General features: G+C 35.5%; 1 protein-coding gene across 1 annotated transcript in view; it reads left to right on the top strand.

Annotated features, from left to right (window-relative positions):
* LOC141506430 (cilia- and flagella-associated protein 337-like) overlaps positions 1-20,290 on the top strand; it is a 98,318-nt gene that overhangs the window by 31,267 nt on the left and 46,761 nt on the right. Inside the window, exons 5-8 of the mRNA XM_074213222.1 lie at positions 2,539-2,690; positions 5,299-5,401; positions 17,220-17,326; positions 17,409-17,488. Coding sequence (XP_074069323.1) covers positions 2,539-2,690; positions 5,299-5,401; positions 17,220-17,326; positions 17,409-17,488 — 442 coding nt within the window. The remainder of the gene's footprint in view (positions 1-2,538; positions 2,691-5,298; positions 5,402-17,219; positions 17,327-17,408; positions 17,489-20,290) is intronic.

Raw genomic sequence — 20,290 nt, 5'->3', positions numbered from 1 at the left:
GCACACTGCTCTTCCTGGACAATACCATCTATTTTGAAATGATCTCACCTCAAATCCCAACAAAACTGCCATTTCCTCAATGTTCTAAGAAAAGCAGCTAGGGCAGCTAGGTGACACAGTGGATAGAGCACTGACCCTGGAGTCATGAGGACCTGAGTTCAAATCAAGTGCCATAGATACTTAATAATTCCCTAGCTGTGTGACCTTGGGCAAGTCACTTAACCCTTGCAAATCCCCCCATCCAAAAGACAAGCAGTTGATGAGCTTATTCATATTGAATTATAAATGACTGATAATAAAAATAACAATAGTAATTTATATAGTACTCTAAAGTTATAAAATGCTTTCCATGTCATTTTAATTTGATTAATAACTTAATCTCTTCCTCCCACTGGTAGTTATATTTTAAAAATGTTTGTAGCAGTTGTGACAAACAGTTAATTATTAAATATCTACAATGTGCTTTAGTATTAAGTATCTACAATTCATTCATTCTTTCAACAAGTTTTTATTAATTACTTATGTGCTGACGTTGTGCTAGGAGATCCCAGGACTGAGGTTCTTGCATTCAGTGAGCTTCCAGGACTGCACAGAAGTAAGATCTCAATACAGATAACTATAATTTTAGCTTTCCCTTGATATTCTATTTCAATCACCCTTATATTCTGGTCAGTTAATGTGGAACATAATTTCAGGGATCAAATTGAGGAAAAGTCAGGAACATAAGTCTAGACCTTCATTCTGTCCATAGCTAGACAACATAGTGAGATAGTCTCAGTACCAATCCACTAGTTATTTTAAAAGCAATAAAATTGAGGGGGGGGGGAAGTTGGAGGGAATGGAGGGGAGAGACAGACCAGTAAAAACTTCCTGGAGGAGTTGTCATTTTGAACTGATATTTAAAGAAAGGAAGGAAATTCAGTAGGAAAAGAGGAGGAAGGAAAACATTCCAGAAGCTTGGAATTAAGCAAAAGCCTAGTAGAGGCATGAAGGTATGATATGTACTCAGGTAAGAGATTCACCTCCTTAAACTAAATCAGAGAGACTACTGGAGCGGAGTAATTAATGATTTTTTTTGGTGTGTCCGTGTGTCCTTCATTCTCAAAGAAGACCATGACATCAAGAAGGTGAGTAAGTGTAAGATAAGTAAGTAGTGTCTGAGGCTGGATTTGAACTCCCGTTCTCCTGATTCCAAGGCTAGTGCTCTATTCACTGGGCTACCTAGTTACCCCAGAGGGGAGTAATTAAAATGAATACATCAAGTTATTTTATTTTTTTATATTTTATTTTGATACAATTATGTAAAAACATTTTAACATAATTAGAAAAAAAAAGATTTTTTTGAGTTCCAAATTCTTTCCTTTGTTTCCTCCCTCCTATCCCTTCCCTCTCTTTGAGAAGGCAGGGAATTTGATATAGATTATACATGTCCAGAATAGGAACAGCTGAGTGGTGCAGAGGATAGTACACTGGCCTTGGAGTCAGGAGGAGGGAAGTTCAAATCCAGCCTCAGATACTTGTCATTTAATAGCTATATGACCTTGGATAAGTCATTTAACTCTGCCTCACATTCAGAATCATCTCCAGTTGTCCTATTTCATATCTGGCCACTGGGCCCAGATGGTTCTTGAAACAAAAATGAGACTGGTGACTTAGCACAGCATCCCCTCACTCAAGGCCAATTCTTTGCCTATCGTGGCATAATCTCCTTGATGTCATGGTCTTCTTCAAAAATGGATGACAAACATCATCATCATTGTCATTTCCAGAATATATCAAATTTTAAAAATCCAATCTTTAAAAGTATGAAGTAAATAGGTGGATAAGGATCTTTTGCATCAAGGATTTCTGGATGGGATCCTTTAAAAAGAAAAAAAGCACTAATAATAGCTTTCTTAAGTTTCAGGTAGTCAGCTAATAACTTCTTTATGATGAAAAATTATATGTATGACTAAGAGTGTACCCAGGCTGAATCTTCATCTAAAGTACCTTGTATTTATTTATGCTTATTCTCTTTATATTTTTTCCATAAATACTAATGTATCTACTTGTCCCCCCCAAGTATGCTCCTTTGAGTGTAGCAATTTTTTCATTGACTATTTGTATCTCCATTTCTTAGCCTAGCATACAATAGACATTCATTAATTGTTTGATTGAAGTAGAGGCATAAATGTCAGTACTACCTCACAGCCTCTGCATTGCAAAAGAATTCTCCAGAGTTTGGGATAAAAAGGTGGGAACATGTTTGGAGAGTGAAGTTCTCTATTGAACCACAGAAGCCTGTTCAATTTGCAAAGCACAGGGGCTAAAGGGACATTATTTACTCAATTTTTTTTTCTTTTGGGGTCAGAGGGTTTATAAATGCAAATTTATGACAAAGGCTAGACCTTCACCTCTACCATACAGCAGATGGCTGCTTTGCATAAGTATGAAACACAGTGGGGGCCTTTCCAGGAGCAAAGTGCCTGCTTCTGAGATGAACACCCCCTCAGGGACATCTATGTCTAAATGACACTCTCCCTCCGTCTTCCCCCCCAGATCTGGGACCTTGAAAACCACAATTGCTTGTTCACCGCCTTCCCCAAAGCCAGTGGCATCCAGGGGGAGCTTACAGCTTGTCATTACCTGTCCAACATCAGAGCATTGTGTGTTGCCACTGATTCTGTCTCTCTTCTGCATCTAAGGATGAGGTATGTGGCTTGGCTTGTCAGACTAAAGAGGTCAGTTCTCCTGCAGAGTATATTGGGTATATTCTACCTTTCTAAGGTCTTTGGTCTTATTCTGGTCTTCGTCTATCCTCGTCATCATCCCTCCATATGAAGCCATATTGTAAACCCAAAGAGATCACCCATCTAATGACTGAGTGAACCAGGTAGATGATAGCAAGAATTCACCTAAGGGAAAAAAAAAACCAGTTGTGTGGGGATGACAGGTGGTGGCATAGAAGACAGTCTCTTTGTTAGAGTTGAGAGTTTTTCCTTGCTCTGCAAGAAGATTAGAAAGGAAAGGAGTAGGGCTTGGAGAAGAGGATTGCAAAATAGATACTATGGTACTATGTGATAGCATAGACCAATGGAGGACCTGGAAGCAAGAGGAGGAAAATCATCTCAAGGTCTTCCTGAGATATTGACACCCTGGAACAAACCCCATGCCAGTTATGGTGCTGGTGGAGGGAACCTCTATCTAAATGTAGATGAGAAGTAAATAGAATCTAATCTGATATTCAGGCTCTTTCCTAATTTATCTCATGGTCCAAGGATATTAATTTGCTTTTATCAGAAAAGCCCCAAAAGTCTGACTATTAAATCACCATTGGTGGTAGTTCTTGAAGCTGGGGGCCTCCCTAAACATCAAAAGAATATATTGAAAAGTGATGGCTTCAGTCAGGTCACCTGACTGACATAAAACACAAAAGAGACAATGACATGAAGTACAAATAATTGATTTTTTTTGGACTGAAGTGACCTTATTTCAGCATCATTGTATCTATGTCAAAAGTTGATTGCCAGTTGGTGCTTTCATTTTCACCCAAGCTTTCCTGTCCTTTCCTCTCATTCCACCTCATGCCTCCTCTGTCCCACTGCTCTTCTTTCCTTCCATCTTCTCTCTTATTCTATCTCTTGGCCTCCCCAATATTGTTCTGTAGCCCAAGGATAATAGCTGTGGTTTGTCCTTGATTCTTAAAGAAGACCATGGCATAAGGGAGGTGATGCAATAACATGCAAATGAATTGGATTTGAGTTGTGTTGAGTCATCAGCCTCACTTTTTCTTCCAGGACTATCTGGATCCAGTGACCAGATATGGATCAGGACAAGTGGAGCTGACCCTGGATGGGAGGCAATAAGGGTTAAATGACAACTAATAAATGTCATGTAGTCTGAGGTCAAATTTGAACTCAGGTCCTCCTGACCTAACTACCAAGGATAGAATCCTAAAGAAGAGCAGAAATGTGTTCTTACACTTTCTTCAGAGTGGGACCAGGAAATCAGAAGGATCATCTCATCAGAGTGTCTGAGCCTTGATCTCATTAATTAGATATTAGGAATCAGATTTTAGTAATAATAACTAGCATTTATATAACTTAAAAGTTTGCAAACACTTTACAGATATGATCCTGTTTCATATTCACAGCAACTCTAGAAACTAGGTGTTATCTATATAATGGGGATGATCTTATCATTCCTATTTTACAAGTAAGGAATCTGAGGCAGATAAGAGGATTCTTTTTCCCCAGGGTCTCCCAGTTAGGTTAGACTTGAACTCAAGTTTTCCTGACTCCAGGTCCAGTGATAGTGTAGAAATTGTGATGGGGCAACAGTTGGGACTCATGTAGAATTACCCAGACCCTCTTAGAGGTGTAACCCTCTCCTAAGAGTACGCCATAGTTTCATAGGATTTAGAACTATATATACTCTTGTCCAAAACTCTAATGAATTTAATGGCTCATAAAGGGAGAAAGAAGGTGTAGATATTATGCCCATTTACTGGAATCCAGACTTGACTTCTCATTATGACCATTAAGACTCCAAAAGAATAATGTCAGTACATGGAGTCAGGAAGAAATTTCTGAGCTGATATATTATTGTTAGAAATTGAGAAACTATTCTGAATGGGGGTTCTTCAAGAAGGAACAAGACTGAGACAAAGCCGTTGGTGGTCACAGTGTTTTTGTCAGGACACAGTGACAGGAACCACTAGTGAGAATAAGAGTCAATTGAGGGATATAAGAGGTATGTGGTTTATACACAATACAGTGATAGAGCAGAGCAGTGATAGAAGGATCATGGAGAGAGTTGAGTGGGGGAAAAATGTGAATATGGAGTGAAGTTGATTTCAAGGAGTATATAGGGAAGAAAGAAGGAAATAATGTTTCAATGTGAATACCATGGCCAATGAGATGGAAAGTGATTCGTGGCTGTTTGTTGAGTCTTGATCTGAAAGAGAATAGATAAAATGGAAATGTGGTGACCCCCTCACCTTCATTATCATAGACTCACATGCAGACATACATAAACACAAACATTCTCTCTCTCTCTCTCTCTCCTCTTCCATTTCTATACTTCTGTCTCTGTCTTTCGCTCAATAGAGAGATCCGGGGAAAGGTTATCACTCAGAATTTTGTCTCATATCGTTTACCAAGAATGTTGTACCTAAAACATGCATTTTCTCAGTTTCTAGTTTTTCCAGTTTTATTTTGGAGGTGAATGGCAGGGGTGACCCAAGCTAAGGATAAACATGATGGAAGTCTCTGTATTGCTTCTGGTTTTCATGACCTAATTTTGTTTTTCATGAATTAGAACTCGCCCTGAGTCTCACCAAGTGGTTTCTCACAAGGAACCAGTAGTGTGCTGCAGGTACAACAAGACGTTTGGACATGTGGTTAGCTGCTCTGAAGGGTCTGTAAGTATCAGGTCATTCCAAAAACAATAATGATATCTCTGAGTGGTGGGACACCTAGAGCAAGGGATGCAGGTAGCCAGCATAGACTCTCACAGCCTCTCCTTAGAGATGTGAGTTTGAAGACCTAGTGACTAAATTAAGGGAAACCAAGGGATTATTTCTTTTTTTTTTTTGCTTAAAGATTTTGAGTTTTACAATCCCCCCCCCCATCTTACCTCCCTCCCCCCACCCCCCACGGAAAGCAATCTGTCAGTCTTTACATTGTTTCCATGGTATACATCAATCCAAACTGAGTGTGATGAGAGAGAAATCATATCCTTAAGGAAGAAACAAAGCATAAGAGATAGCAAGAGCAGACAATAAGATATCAGGTTGTTTTTCTAAATAAAAAGTAATAGTCCTTGGTCTTTGTTCAAACTCCACAGTTGTTTCTCTGGATACAGATGGTATTCTCCATTACAGAGAACCCCAAATTGTCCCTAATTGTTGCACTGATGAAATGAGCATGTCCATCAAGGTCCATCAAGCAAGCCCCATGTTGCTGTTAGGGTGTATAGTGTTTTTCTGGTTCTTCTGCTCATCTCACTCAGCGTCAGTTCATGCAAATCCCTCCAGGCTTCCCTGAATTCCCATCCCTCCTGGTTTCTAATAGAGCAATAGTATTCCATGACATACATATACCACAGTTTGCTAAGCCATTCCCCAACTGAAGGACATTTACTTGATTTACAGTTCTTTGCCACCACAAACAGGGCTGCTATGAATAGTTTTGTACAAGTGATGTTTTTACCCTTTTTCATCATCTCTTCAGGGTATTAGACCCAGTAGTGGTGTTGCTGGGTCAAAGGGTATGCGCACTTTTGTTGCCCTTTGGGCATAGTTCCAAATTGCCCTCCAGAAAGGTTGAATGAGTTCACAGCTCTACCAACAATATAATAGTGTTGAAGGGATTATTTCTTAAGCAACTGCTCTCAGCTTACCTTAACCCCCTCTGAAATATAAAAAAGAAAAGTTTCTGTCTTCAAAGATCTTAGTATTCTACCTAAATTTACCATGTCAATGACTACTAGAGGCAAAGAGAAATTTGGGATAATTTCCTTTTTCATGGACCTTATTTAGTTAACAAATGCCCTAGATTAGAGAAACAGTATGGTGTAGTGCAGAAGTTTTTGGTATCAGGATTTCTTTATCTTTAAAAAAAAAATTGAACTTTTGTTTATTTAGGCTATATCAAGTAATATTTACATATTATATAAAATGACAAATTTTTTAAAATGTTTATTTTTTAAAATAGTGTTAACATGACTTTTTATTAAAAATTATTAGATTTTTCCAAAACCAAAAATATTAAAATAACAGCACCTTCACAGATAACTATAATATAAATGAATAAAAAAATCTAAACAGGGTAAAATTAAAAGACAAAAAACGAAATCAAAGAAAGCATTTATTAACTCCTATCTTCCAGGTGCTTACCAGTGCTAAGCTGTAGGAAGACAAATACAAGGTTTGCCTTCAAAGAATTTACATTCAGAATGGGAGATGACATGTTAAGGGAAGTTGAAAAGCAAGTGAGTTGGATGGGAAGTGGAAGGAACCTGAGTAGGGACCACAAAAGAGGAAGTTTGAAGCCCAAGGACAACCTGAAAAGGAATGAAGGAGCCAATGGAGGTTCTGAGAGAAATCAATTAATCAGAGGGAGAGGCTGCAGGGAAGGATGATAGGAAGTCAGTTTCCAAGCTATAGAAGTTTCTGGTGAATATAGAAGATGTTCAGGGTTCAGCCCAGAGAGCAATAAGGAGGGAGAATCTCTTCTGGCTGAGGGCACCAGGAAAGACTTTATGAAACAGGTGGCACCTGAGCTAGACATTGAAGGAAGTGAGAGAGATGTCAGGAGGGACAAATGAAGGCCTGGGAGACAACAGTGAGAAAAAGTACTGATTAGTGTAGCTTTAATTATTTAGGTTGAGTTTTAGTCACCTCTCATTAAAATTAATTATTTTGTGGTTTCTGTTGTTGGCAGTTAAAAGTTCTTCCTTTTGAATAAATACCACTATAGGTTGAATCTTGTTTCTTATAATGTTTCATACATAAGGTCAAGTACCTTACTTTCCAAGATAATTGGCTTTGCTGGGGCCTCTTTATTGCTATATTTATTTCAGCTCCTCTCTCAGAGCCACACACATTTATATTTTCTTTGCATATGTTCTTGCCTTATGTCCTCCTAGTGGAAGAGTGATATCAATAAGCATCACATTTTTTATTAATTCTATCAATAGATTATCTGGACTGTTGGTCAGAATCTATTTGAGAGCATAGCTCCATCCCAATATATCTCAGAGCAGTTACTTTTCAGTGTATTTTTGAGTTTGTAAATACAATAAACAATTTTTCTCCCACTACTATCTATGTCATCTGTTCGAGTGAAACCAGTCTGCTCACTGTCCCCTGATACACCATGTTGATTCTTTCTTCCTTGCCTTTTCTCATGCTTCTCTTCTGCCTAGAAGCCTTTCATTTTTCACTTACTCTATCTAAATTCTATTGAACCTTGAAGGCCTAGCTAAAGTCTGACACCTCCCATGAAGCCTTCCTTTATTACCCTAGGTACCCGATCTCTCCACATTCCTGTCTTTATAAGGTACTATGACACATATTTGGGCATTTATCTTACGATAGTACAATACTATATGGAATTATTCCAAAATAGTTTCTCCAAAGTCCACTCTGATGTCATCAGACTAGTTGTCCATGATGCTTATAGACTTGAGACTTGACTCATAGATTTAGAGTTGTTCAGCAAGTACAATCTCTCCATTTTACAGATTTAAAAAGCTGCTTCAGAGACCTTGGACAGGTCATACATGCCTTTAAGTGGCAGAGTTGGAATTTGAACCATTATCCTCTGAGCAATTTCTATGCCCTTTCCACTGTACCATGCAAACTAAACAAATTGAATGATCACAGCCAAATATTTTCTAAATGATTATTTTACTTAATATACATTTAAATACATTTTATTTTTGCTAAACCAGTTAATGGTGTGAGGTGGGGATGGTGTTCTATGCAATTGTGTTCTGCCTTATACTGTTTTATACCTTAAATATTATCCTTTATAGAAGCAGGATGGTCTAGTGCAGTGGTCCCAACGCAAAAGTTTGAAGGCTGAAAATCTCTTGGTTCCATGGGGTTCTTACTCCCTAGAAAATTCTTATTCCATATCAAGAACCCTATCTAGCCCAGAGGTCTTCAGCCTTTAGCCTTTCAAAACAAGGGGTCTGTGAATTCATTTCCATTTAGCTCTAACAAAATATGCTGTGTGGTTCAATATGTATAACTAAGGGAATATACCTTCTATAGACTGAATACTGTCTCTGTCATATACATGTCATTTTTGAACTCATACAGATATTTTGAATAATAAAATAAAAATTTAAAGATATCACTGAATCACAGTAGCTTTTTGTTGTCATTGATTTTTTTCAATAATTGATATTAAGGGGGCAGCTAGGTAGCATAGTGGATAAAGCCCTGGCTCTGGAGTCAGGAGTACCTGAGTTCAAATCTGGCCTCAGACACTTAATGATTACCTAGTTGTGTGGCCTTGGGCAAGCCACTTAACCCCATTGCCTTGAAAAAATCTAAAATAATAATAACAATAATAATTGATATTAATAGTCCAACTAATTCTATGAGGGGATACTCAGAATATTTTTTAAATTTAAAAATGTATTCCTATATTCACATAGGATGGGATGTACTGGGTGTAATTGAAAGTTCACTAAACTTGGAATCAGAAGATCTGGGTTCAAGAGCAAAGTATGACACTTCCTAACCATATGACTTCTTACATGGCTATGGGCAAGTCACTTAACTTGTCTGTGTCAAAGTCTTCCCATTTTCATGATATTACTCTTTCCTAGTACTCCTCCTACCTACCTAACTCTTCCTTCTCAGTCTCCTTTCCTGTATTCATATCATACCTATAACAGTAAATGTCCCCCAAGCTTCTATGCTAGCTCCTCTTCTCTTCTTCGTCTACCCTCCCTATCACTTAGTGATCTCTTCAACTCCCATGGAGTCAATTAAAATCTCTATGAATATGATTTATATAAAAACCTATTTTTCATGCATATATGCATGTATGCATATGTAAATATATGGGTGTATACATATAGTCTTCATCTCTCTAGAGCTTTAAGACAACATGACCAGCTACCAAAACTGACATTTCAAACTAGATTTAAGGTATAGACACCACAAATTCAACAGGGTCAAAGTAGAAATTATCATCTTTTCTATCAAATTCATCGTTTTTTACTTTCTCCAAGATTTGCAGCTTCAAAGCTATCCTAGGTTATTCATTCACTCTCACCCCCATATATCTAATAAATTGTCAAGTCTTTTATTTTCTGTTTCCACAATATCTTTCACATGTAGGTCATCCTCTTCAATCGTATTTCCTCCCTCCTCCACTCTAGTTTTATCATTGGTGTCTCTACCTCAAATTTTTCCTTACTCTAATCTATCTTCTATATAAGTGCAAAAATAATTCTCCTAAAGTAGAGATTTGACCATGTCACTCTCCAATCCTGCGTGCATGTTCTCTCTCTCTCTCTCTCTCTCTCTCTCTCTCTCTCTCTCTCTCTCTCTCTCTCTCTCTTTCTCTCTCCCTCCCTCCCTCCATCCCTCCTTCTCTCTCTCTCAATAAACCCCAATAGCTCTCCATCAAATATAAACTCTAATTTGGCATTTATATTTCTTTATAGACTTCTATGCCACATTGCCAAAAAAGGTGACAGACTAGACATTTTCTCAGTCCTTATATCCTTTCAAATGTCTCCAAAATAAGGATTATGCACAAGAGATAATTCTATTACAAGTATCTCCATAGGTTAAAACATTAAGAACCCGAATAACTTAATAATCTAATAAATTAATGGCAGAGGACTCTATTTCTCTAATGTATTCTCTCAGTACCTCCCTCCCTCACTGACCTCCATGCTCTAGCAGAGGTACACAATAGGACACATGGACTTGTGCTTTAGTATCTGCTAAAGAATTCACCTTTCTGAAGCTATTGTTTCTGCCAGAACACTCCTGCATTTACCTCTGCCTTTTTCATACAATCCTGTGACAATGTACAAAACAACTGATCTCGGTAAGGAGGAGTGAAGATATAAGAAACTGGAGAGTTTGTTCTACTGGGGGGTGGCAGTGTATATTCAAGAACAAAGGATAAAGGTCATCATCATCATCATATCCTTCTATAGTAGTGCACAGTCAGAACACTAAGGAATGGGAAAGCTATTACAGGATACCAGAACCAAAGGAGAAAGAACTGGCATCAAGTTGAAGTTAGACCTACCCTCCCCTGTGGTCACTTGAAGCAGAGACTAAGACCAGTGAAAAGTGAATTCCCTAGCATAATATTAGATTAAGATAGTTTTAAAATCCAGTCCTGATGGGAATCTATCACTGAAGATGAAGGAATTCAGAAAATAAGGAATAAGAGAATATAAGAAGAAAAAAAAAAGATGCAAATTACTAAAAACAAATCTCTAGAGGATGAAAAATCAGTTTAGACGTTGAGTACAAGACATAAACCACAGAGAAGATATTAGTAACATAAAGGAAGGTAGTCTCCAGAACTAAATGAGTTCAAGCATCTCTAAATAAATATAGCAATACAAAGGAAAGTGAATCAATACTTACTGAGGTAGAGGATTCTATGAATTCCAAAGAGAGCATGGAACCACAGTAAGATGTTCAGAAATGATTCAAGAGAGAAATAAGAATTGTTAAAGCAGAATTTTTTGTCTGCAGAGCAAAAATAAGGGACAGAAAAGAAAAACTTGAACACAAAGTAGAATATCTGAACAAAGAAACAATTTATTGCTGCAATATTAAAAGGAAGATGCAATATTAAAAGAGAACAATTTATTGGAAATACAAATACAAAAAAGTGAAGTGCAGTCTGGAAGAATAAAAGCAAAAATCATTAATGTTAAAAGAATTCATGATCTCTACACAAGCAAAGCACATTGCTCTTGAAGATAGGCTGCACAGATTATAGGTTTACTAAAAGAATGTGAAGAGTCAAAAAACTTGAATAGGAAGATGCAAGAAATAATATGTGAAAACTGCCCAGAAGTTATGAACACAGAAAGCAAAATGCCAATCAAAAGAATACACAGATATCTCTAGAAAAATTAAAAACCCTGTCCTGCAAATAGTGGTTAAATTGAAAAATTTTAATGACAAACAACAAATTCAACAAATTCTAAGACCTTTAAATAAATAAATAAAGGGAATTCAGGTAACACAGGACCATTCTGCATTCTCAAGGAACTTCAAGAGGAAATGGAATAATGTATGCTGAAGAACAAGGGAGCTGCAATATTAAAAGGAAGATGCAATATTAAAAAAAACATATCCTGCAAAGCTGAAACTAATAATTCATGAAAAATGTAGGTGTTTGATAACAGTAAAGCATTTGAAATTTTTCTAGAAAAAAAAAGAGATGAGAAGATTATTTGCTTTGCAAACATCTAAAAGAACACAAGTACAAGAAAGGCAAACAGATATAGTAAATAAGGAAGGAGTAACATCACTCCAGAAAAAAGGAGGAAAAAAATAATAGAAAAAGACAAGCATTTATGGGTCAGGGTGCACTGGAACTGGCTTTGTTGGTTCTTGAGAGACATTTCTTTTATTTTGACTATAAGTATTTATACCTAGAAAATCAACAAGTGCTGCAAATCAGGGTGGGTTTTATTGTTTTCTAGGTATAAGAAAGTGTTATAGAAAATGTTAATAATAGAGAAAAGTATTTTACTTAAAAGCACATTTTTTAAGATCCAGTTATTAAACATTTATTAGTACACACTGATAGGGCTAAAAATAATAACAATAATAGCAAAAGAGAGAACAGTAAGAGATTTCATTCTAAAATTCACAGAGACAAAAAGGAAAGCAAAACTTAAATGGAAGAAGTAATGGTGGAACAATGTTTTTTTTATTTTGTTTTGCTTTTTTTTTGCATATGGGAGTAAATTTCAAAATGAGAAGAGATGGAAAGTAGACTATAGAAGCAAATGAGATATTCTCAGTTTCTCCTGGCTCCAGAGATGGTTCTCTATTCACTGTACCACCTAACTGCCCCCCAAATGAGATATTCTCTAATGAAATCAATGAAAACCAACAAATGGAAAGTAACTCTTGTAATCTTTCAGGAAAAAGTTCAGTTGGAGAAAGGGTAAGGTGGAAAAAGGAAGAATTGAATTAAAGATGGAAAGGGAGAAATCTCTATTTTGTAGTGTGAAGGAATCCCACTTAAGAACACTCCCACAGAAGGAGAAAAATAATCTAATCTAAAAGAAGGTGATGTTAAAATGACTGTAGTCTGGAGGGATTTGGTTCTTAGAGAGAACATCACCTCTGAAAAAGGTAGTGGATAAAATGCTAGAATCTGAGTTAAAATCCAGCCTCAGACACTTACTAGTAGCATGACCTTGGGAAAGTGAAATAATCTCTGTCTCAGTTTTCTCAACTGTAAAATGGTGATCATAATAGCTCCTCCCACACTGCATTGTGTAGGAATCAAATGAGATTGTAGGCACTATATAAATACCATTATTATTTTTGTTATCAATGTTATGCCTCCCTCCCATTGACAGCATCATGTGACAGGAAAAGGGGAAACAGAGCTCTGGACATCCAAAAGAATCAGATGGCAAGCATCAGAAGAGGCAAATAGGGGAAAAATGATGAGGATGCTAGAGATAGTTAAATACAATCAGGGATAAAGAAATTTTCTAGTATGGGACAATGCTTCTATTCTTTCTTACAGGAACTGGTATTGCTAAGTGAAACATAAGAGAAAAAAGGGAAAGGAGGTAAGATCTACAAAGAATTAACATGGAAATTATTTAGAAAAGGGATTTCACAATAGGTACCTTGGAAGCTTTAATTCCATGAAAAAGAAGACAATCAGTTAGCCAATAAGAATTTATAAAGTTCTTACTACTAGGCAATATTTTAGTGTAATATTAAGGGAATGAAGAAGAAATTGTCATAAGGACTATGAATAGCATAAAAAAAGTCTAAAATAGAAAGTTAGAAAAATGAGAATGAGGAAAAGAAATTCTTTTTATGAAAAGATAGAAAATCTAAAAACTAATAAAGTGAAATGTGGAAAAGAAAATGGATTTTACTTTTATTAACAGGTAGAAAAGAGGGGAAGAGGAAAATTAAATAACTAAGTAAAAGGGAGATAGAAAAATGAATAAGTTAAGTAAAACTTCAAAACTAGGGAAGGAGTAACAATCAAAGTGGGGTCATTTGAGGGGAGTGTGAACTGAAAATGAAAGGAAGTGAACCCATGGAAATGAGGTTGCTTTAAAGAAGATTAAGAAAAAATAACTGAAGATACAAAGAACTGTCTTTAAAGATGAAGAACAACAGTAACATCTTAATTTTAAAAAGAATATTAGAGACAAATAAAGGAAAATATAGACCCAACTATAAATATATTTAATTAATAAATAAATATATTTAAACAATTTGATAAAATTTAAGAGACAAATCAAATAAGAACGAAATTCCACAATCTGTTACTGACAAGAAATGCAACTAAAAAAATATACTCAGAATAAAAATGAGGGACTGAAACAAGATTGACTATCCATTAGATAAAAGCCAAAACAAAAGGCAATCCTTGTATCAGACAAAACAAATAAGCAAGACTGATTCAAAATGTAAAAAAGATAAAAGGAAACTACATATTGCTGAAAGGAATCATAGACAAGCAGCCAATAGCAATATTGTTTCAAATGCCTTAGTGTCTAAATTTACAAAGGAAACATTAACTGAAGAAGACATAGACAGCAAAAGCAGGAAAATTTTAGGTCCCTTCTGTTAGTTTTGGACAAATTTGACAAAAAGATAAACAAAAGGGAGAACTGAATAAATTGCTGGAGAAATCATAGCAAAAAGACTTATGGCATCTTCTAAATGGAAATGCTGAAGAATGTACATATTTCATGCAGAACATGGAACTTTTTACAAAAAATGACCAAATATTAGGTCAAAAATATATTTCAAATAAATGGAAAAAAACAGAAATAGAAAACATGTTTTGTAGACTGAAACTCAATAACGTTATCATTGGTAACCTCTTGTCTTGGAAGACTGAATCAGCCTTAGTACTCTCACTTCATTACCACCCACTGTCATTCTGATGAAAAGATAGAGTAATGAACTCCAAACATCCATTTAAGAAGGAATCTCAGTACCGAGATCTCATTTTCCAGCTGACTGCAGTACTTTGGTGCATTTGTGGCTTCTCCACCTTGCTTTTGCAGGGAGTCCTTCCCCATTCCCTTTCAGTTTTTGTGTGTTGTTTCCTCTCATCAGATTGAAAGTATTTGAGAAATGGACTGTTTTTCTTTCTTTCTTTTTCTTTTTTTTTTGTATTTGTATAACCAAGGTTTAGTACAATTCCAGAGAAGGCTGATAGATGTTATTTGACTATTACCTATTAACTGAATGAAAATGGTAATCCTAAAACAACATACCAGAATTCTGTGATGTAACTAAAGCAGTCCTCAGAGAAGGATAATTATATTACTAAAACATACATTAACAAAATAGAAAAAGTAAAGGATCAATCTATTAAATACTCATTTCAAAAAAATGGAAAATTAATTAATATAAAACTCAAAATAAGTACAAAATAGTAAAAAGAGAGGAAAATAGATATATTAGAAATAAAAATGACATAGAAATGATCATTTTAAATGCTTGTTCTTTGAAAAGACTAACAAAACTGGGAGAAGAAATTTGTGTAAGGAACAGTAAGAAGCCCAATCTGTCTGGAAGGTATAGCAATATAGGGAAATAATGGATAAAAAGTTATAAACTGGGAGTACTTAAATTATCTGCCTCATACATACCTAGATAGCTGCTTAGGAAAACCACAGTTGTGAAAAAAAATTTTGTTTAAGTGCTATTGACAAGATTCTACACTTTTAAAGTACAGAGGCCCTTTGTTATTATTTTTATAACCCCCAACAATAGCTAGTGTAGTGGAAGACATATAATAAACACCCAGTAAATATTAGCTGAATAATAATATCTCATAGTTATAATATCTCCTTTATATAGTGTTTCAGTTGCTTCATAATAACTCCATGTTGTATGTGATGTATGTAGTAATTGTGTCATCACCCCTATTTTTATACATAAGGAAATGGAGGCTTTGAGAATTGAAATGATTTGTACAGTTATGTAACTTAGAAACATCAGAAATAGATTTTAAATTTAACCCTAATTTTTATCCCAGGGCTCTTTCCACTAAACCAAAATATACCTTTAGGAGTAAAAAATGCAAATCATCTTACTGATGCTTACTTTCAGAAGAAGAGACTAAACCTAGATACCAAAAGGAGAGATTTTTGACATGGAAAAAAAAAGAAATAAGAGTTTACAGAACAAGGCAAGGTTGATCAGAAAGTCATGGACTCTCAGATCCTGCTCACAATCAAGAAAATCCCTCAGCTTCATGGCTACCTGTGTTCTATATTCTCTCTCCAATGGAATTTATCCTCATAAACTGGTGTTTTAAATATCTTGAAGAGAACTCTTATTAAAATATTTGGAATAGCAAAAAAGAGAAGACTGATAAAGGATTACTTAAAAAAAGATTTGCTATTTACCATTTACCATCACTTTAGATGCCTTGGGAAACAAACCTCCTTGATCTTGGGTACAGTTAGTTTCTTTCCCAATTAGAGATAAGTGGTCATTCAGCTCCTTTTGAAATGATCCTACCTAAACCTGCTTGATTTTGGCTCACTAATCTGATTCAATAAATGTTTTAAAAATCAAATAATAAAAAAAAATAGTGACATCTGATCGGGAGTATATATGGTCAAATGGTGTCAAGGGTTACAGAAGGAGAAAATGCCACTACTACCCTCACTCCTCCCATGATTACAACCAACATTATCACCTCTAGAAAATGGAAGTTTTGTAAAATCTAGAAACAGAGTAGATGTCATCAAATGAGAAATGGCTAAATAAATTATTTTTGATGGTTGTAATTGAATATTACTACACAGTAAAAAGTGATGAATGCAGAAAATCATGAGATTATATGAAGTAACTCAAAGTAAAAGAAGTAGAATCTTCTATTATAACAAAATGAATGGAAAGAATGCTAACAAAAAATGAAAACATTATATAAATTTAATGACCAGGTTTGATATGTAGAGGAAATGAGAATACATCTCCTGCACTTCTTCACAGAGCCAGAGAACTATGGGTATGGAATACCATAGGAACTGTCCAACTTGTTTGATGTTTTGGTCAGTTTTGCTGAACTGATTTACAAAATTTTTTTATATGTGATAACCCTTTGACTAGGGAAATGGGAAAATGGGGGGAATATATATCTCAGAAAATAAAGGTAATGAAAATGCAAGTGAAAATAATAAAATTAAAAAGTGGATAGATTTCCCTTTCTCTGGGAGTTGCTTACCCATTGGGATTTGTTCAAATCTATTCCGATCTTGTTCCCACTAAGCAGAAAAAATTGGATCACTTTTTTCCCCCTATGGTTTCTTTAAAAATGACTGAAACCTTCCAACTTTCTCACTAATGTAGTCCATCCTAGGAAAAGCATAGATAAGGCTGGTATGTCTTTTTGGTTTTGACTTCCATGATCCTTGTCTTTATATCAAAATTTCCTATATATCCATAATCTTTGTAATTTCATTATCAAACATTTTTCTGTTTTTCTTCTTCCTTTGCACAGGTGATTAAAGTGTGGGATTTTGAAACAGGAATGTTGGTATCTGAATTTATTGGAGCTCATGGCAATGCAGAAATCACTTGCCTGACTTTTGATTCCAATGAGAGACGGTACATTCTTTCTCAATTAGCTATTCAACTCAGAATTGTCATTGATCTTGGATTGTAATGAGTAATATGTATTCCTCCTCAGGCTGGTAACTGGTGGCAGAGATGGGTGTTTAAGAATCTGGAACTACAACAATGGACATTGTTTGAAAACCCTGACCCAAGGTAAATGACTTAACATGTGTATGTAACTGGAAAAAATAAAATAACAATTTTTTTTAAAATGAAAGTCAGATACACTAGGAGCTTCACATAGGTTTCTTTCTCATCCTGGCTATCCTGCACCCACAGACATTTTAATGCCATGATCTTGGGGTCAAAAGACTTTAATATACTTCTACAATGTTATTAAAAAGATCCTCTGAGATTCTCTAGTAATTGTCCCTATGTCTGCATCAGTTTCATGTCATTCCTGTATCACGTGTGCAAAATTTTCTAGCAAGGTGTTGAAGTTTTCCAAATTGGTTGGAAAAGGATGCCCCTCTAAGATGAATCACTGCCTTCCATCTTAGATCCCTGTAGTTGTGCCATCAAGGAGACTGTCTTCCCCTCATGAAGAACAAGTGCCACAAGATCAATGGTTGTGGAAGAAAGGCATATTCCTGGGCACTGTTTTTATAGATGGTATAACTACTCCTCTTATAGCCTTGGTTATTGAAGTTGGTGTTGCTTCTGCTAGAAGGACTCTCACATCATCTCTAGTCCATTCTTCTCTCACTATGACATCTTTTTTCCTCCAAATGACATTTTAGTTTTTCAATTACATTCATCTTTTTGTAAACTTTTGAGTTACATTTTTCTACCTCCTTCCCTTTCTTCCCCTCTTCCCATGACAGCAAATAATCTGATGTAGGTTATACATGTAAAATCATGTTTAATATATTTTCATTAGACATGTTATAAAAGAAAAATCAGAATTAAAGGGGGAAAAACTTGAGAAAAAAGGGGAAAAACATGAAACAAGTTTAAAAAAGTGAAAATAGTAGGCTTTGGTCATCATTCTGACCATAGTTTTTTTCCTCCCTCTGAATAAGGATGGAATTTTCCATCACAAGCTTTTTAGAATTGTCCTTGATCATCACTTCACTATGCTTTTAAACATTCTCATTATCCCCTGAGAGGGAGTTAAGCCAATAGTTATCAAAAAATGCCATTAACTATGACTTTAAGAATGCTGGAATGAATTAATATCTCATTTTACAAAACATTACAAAAAAAACTTGTACATTATGTTTTTTTAATAATGAGGGGACTATTGTGCAAAGATATCCTTCTCACTGGTTCTTTTTCATTATTCATGCATTACTAAATTCATGCCCTCTACTACCCCCATAGCATGACATAGAGTCTTTACAATATATTCTGCCTGACAGTCAATTATGACCCCTTATGTCAATGGTACTTATTGAGAGCCAAGTCATTTTACTATACAAGATCTCATGTACAAGATTGCCAACATCTGACTAACCATGGTACTAGAAGACAATGCAAAACAATTCATCAACTACATCTTGACATAGAACAAGATGATAATTTTTATGATCACTGATTTTATCTACAAAAACCATGTGTTAAAAATCACAGCTAGGAAAAATATAAAAATCTTGAATGGAGCTCAGCAATGTTAAGAAATCTACAAAGGAAATTGAGAATGAACCCCTGAACCTGATAAAAGATACTTCAGGTTCAAAGTTCACAGAAAAACAAAAAAAAACCTTCTGAACCCCCACCAATATTTCTTTTACCAGATCAACCAAATCTTCAAGTCAAAGCAAAAGACATTTAAATAGTCCAGTAAAATTAATGACAGGAAAAATTCTCTCCATATGGATGAGGGTGAAGTCTCTTACAGATCCCCATATCATGGGTGGGAGGAAAGTTTCATGTCTAAGGATCATGCACAGAAGAGGGAACAATGAGGTCAACTTAAGCTTCTAGGACTAGTTCCAAGGGAATCTCCAGCTCCAATGTTGCTGCTTTGCTATAGAGCTGGTGTCAATCCATTTAGGCTATTCTTTGCTTTCTACTCTTCTTTGCTGTTTTTCTGTGAATGAAATTGCTCTTGAAAGGTCATTTGCTGACAGTGATGCTTTAGCTGTCAGTTAGTAGTCATCCTTCATAATCGAAGAGGACCATGTCATCATATGTACAGTGGCATGACTTTCACATTATGTTTATTATAATGAGGGGAATATCATGCAAAGACATCTCTTTCACTGCCTTTTCCAGAACCATTTTACCACATGACCAATAGGATTTGTGGTAAAAGTCTGAATGCTATGAAAGTTCTTGCCTTATGATTGTAGTTTCCTTCCATATTAGTGAGCATTTTGGTACCCCCCAGCGACACTGGGCAAAACACTAGTCTATGATTTTCTAGTGGCAAATTGGTGATAATGTGGCAAATCTAATCCTATTTCTCGATGACCTATTAGTCAGTACAGTGATTTTTTGGGGCAAGTTTTTCATCAGTAAAGTTCAGCTAACCTATCTCCCAATGTTGACATGGAATGTCCAATCCTGTCTCTTGATGGTCTAATCATCAGTATAGTGATTTTATGGTGACAGTCTTTTGCTAGTAAGATTGTGATAGAATCTTACTGAGAAGTGTTTATCAGCTCTTTTAGTTCATAGCTCCCAACTTTTTGAATTCTGACATAAATTTTTAGACAATGTTTCTTGCCTTTTTAATTACTTTGCTTTTGCTTCAGCTACTATAAACTCACCAAAGTCTACTATTTAACTCAAAGATAAAACTTTCCTTTAACTTCTTTCCATTTACATTATACCAACTGTGGTCCATGTAAATTGTCATTGAATTCCTGTGAAATTCTCTTCATTTACGTGGTTTTTTATATAAGCTTAGCCTTTGTAAAATTTCTCTAGGTCCTTTTCTTTTCTGGGTGACTTTGACCTTTTTTTTTAATAGGAAAGGTTACTTTTAAATAAATGTATATGATAACTATT

Source organism: Macrotis lagotis, chromosome 1 (genome assembly GCF_037893015.1).
Source record: "Macrotis lagotis isolate mMagLag1 chromosome 1, bilby.v1.9.chrom.fasta, whole genome shotgun sequence".
Lineage (NCBI taxonomy): Eukaryota > Metazoa > Chordata > Mammalia > Peramelemorphia > Peramelidae > Macrotis > Macrotis lagotis.
The sequence above is the reverse complement of the archived record's forward strand: the minus strand, read 5'-3'. Positions and strand labels throughout refer to the sequence as shown.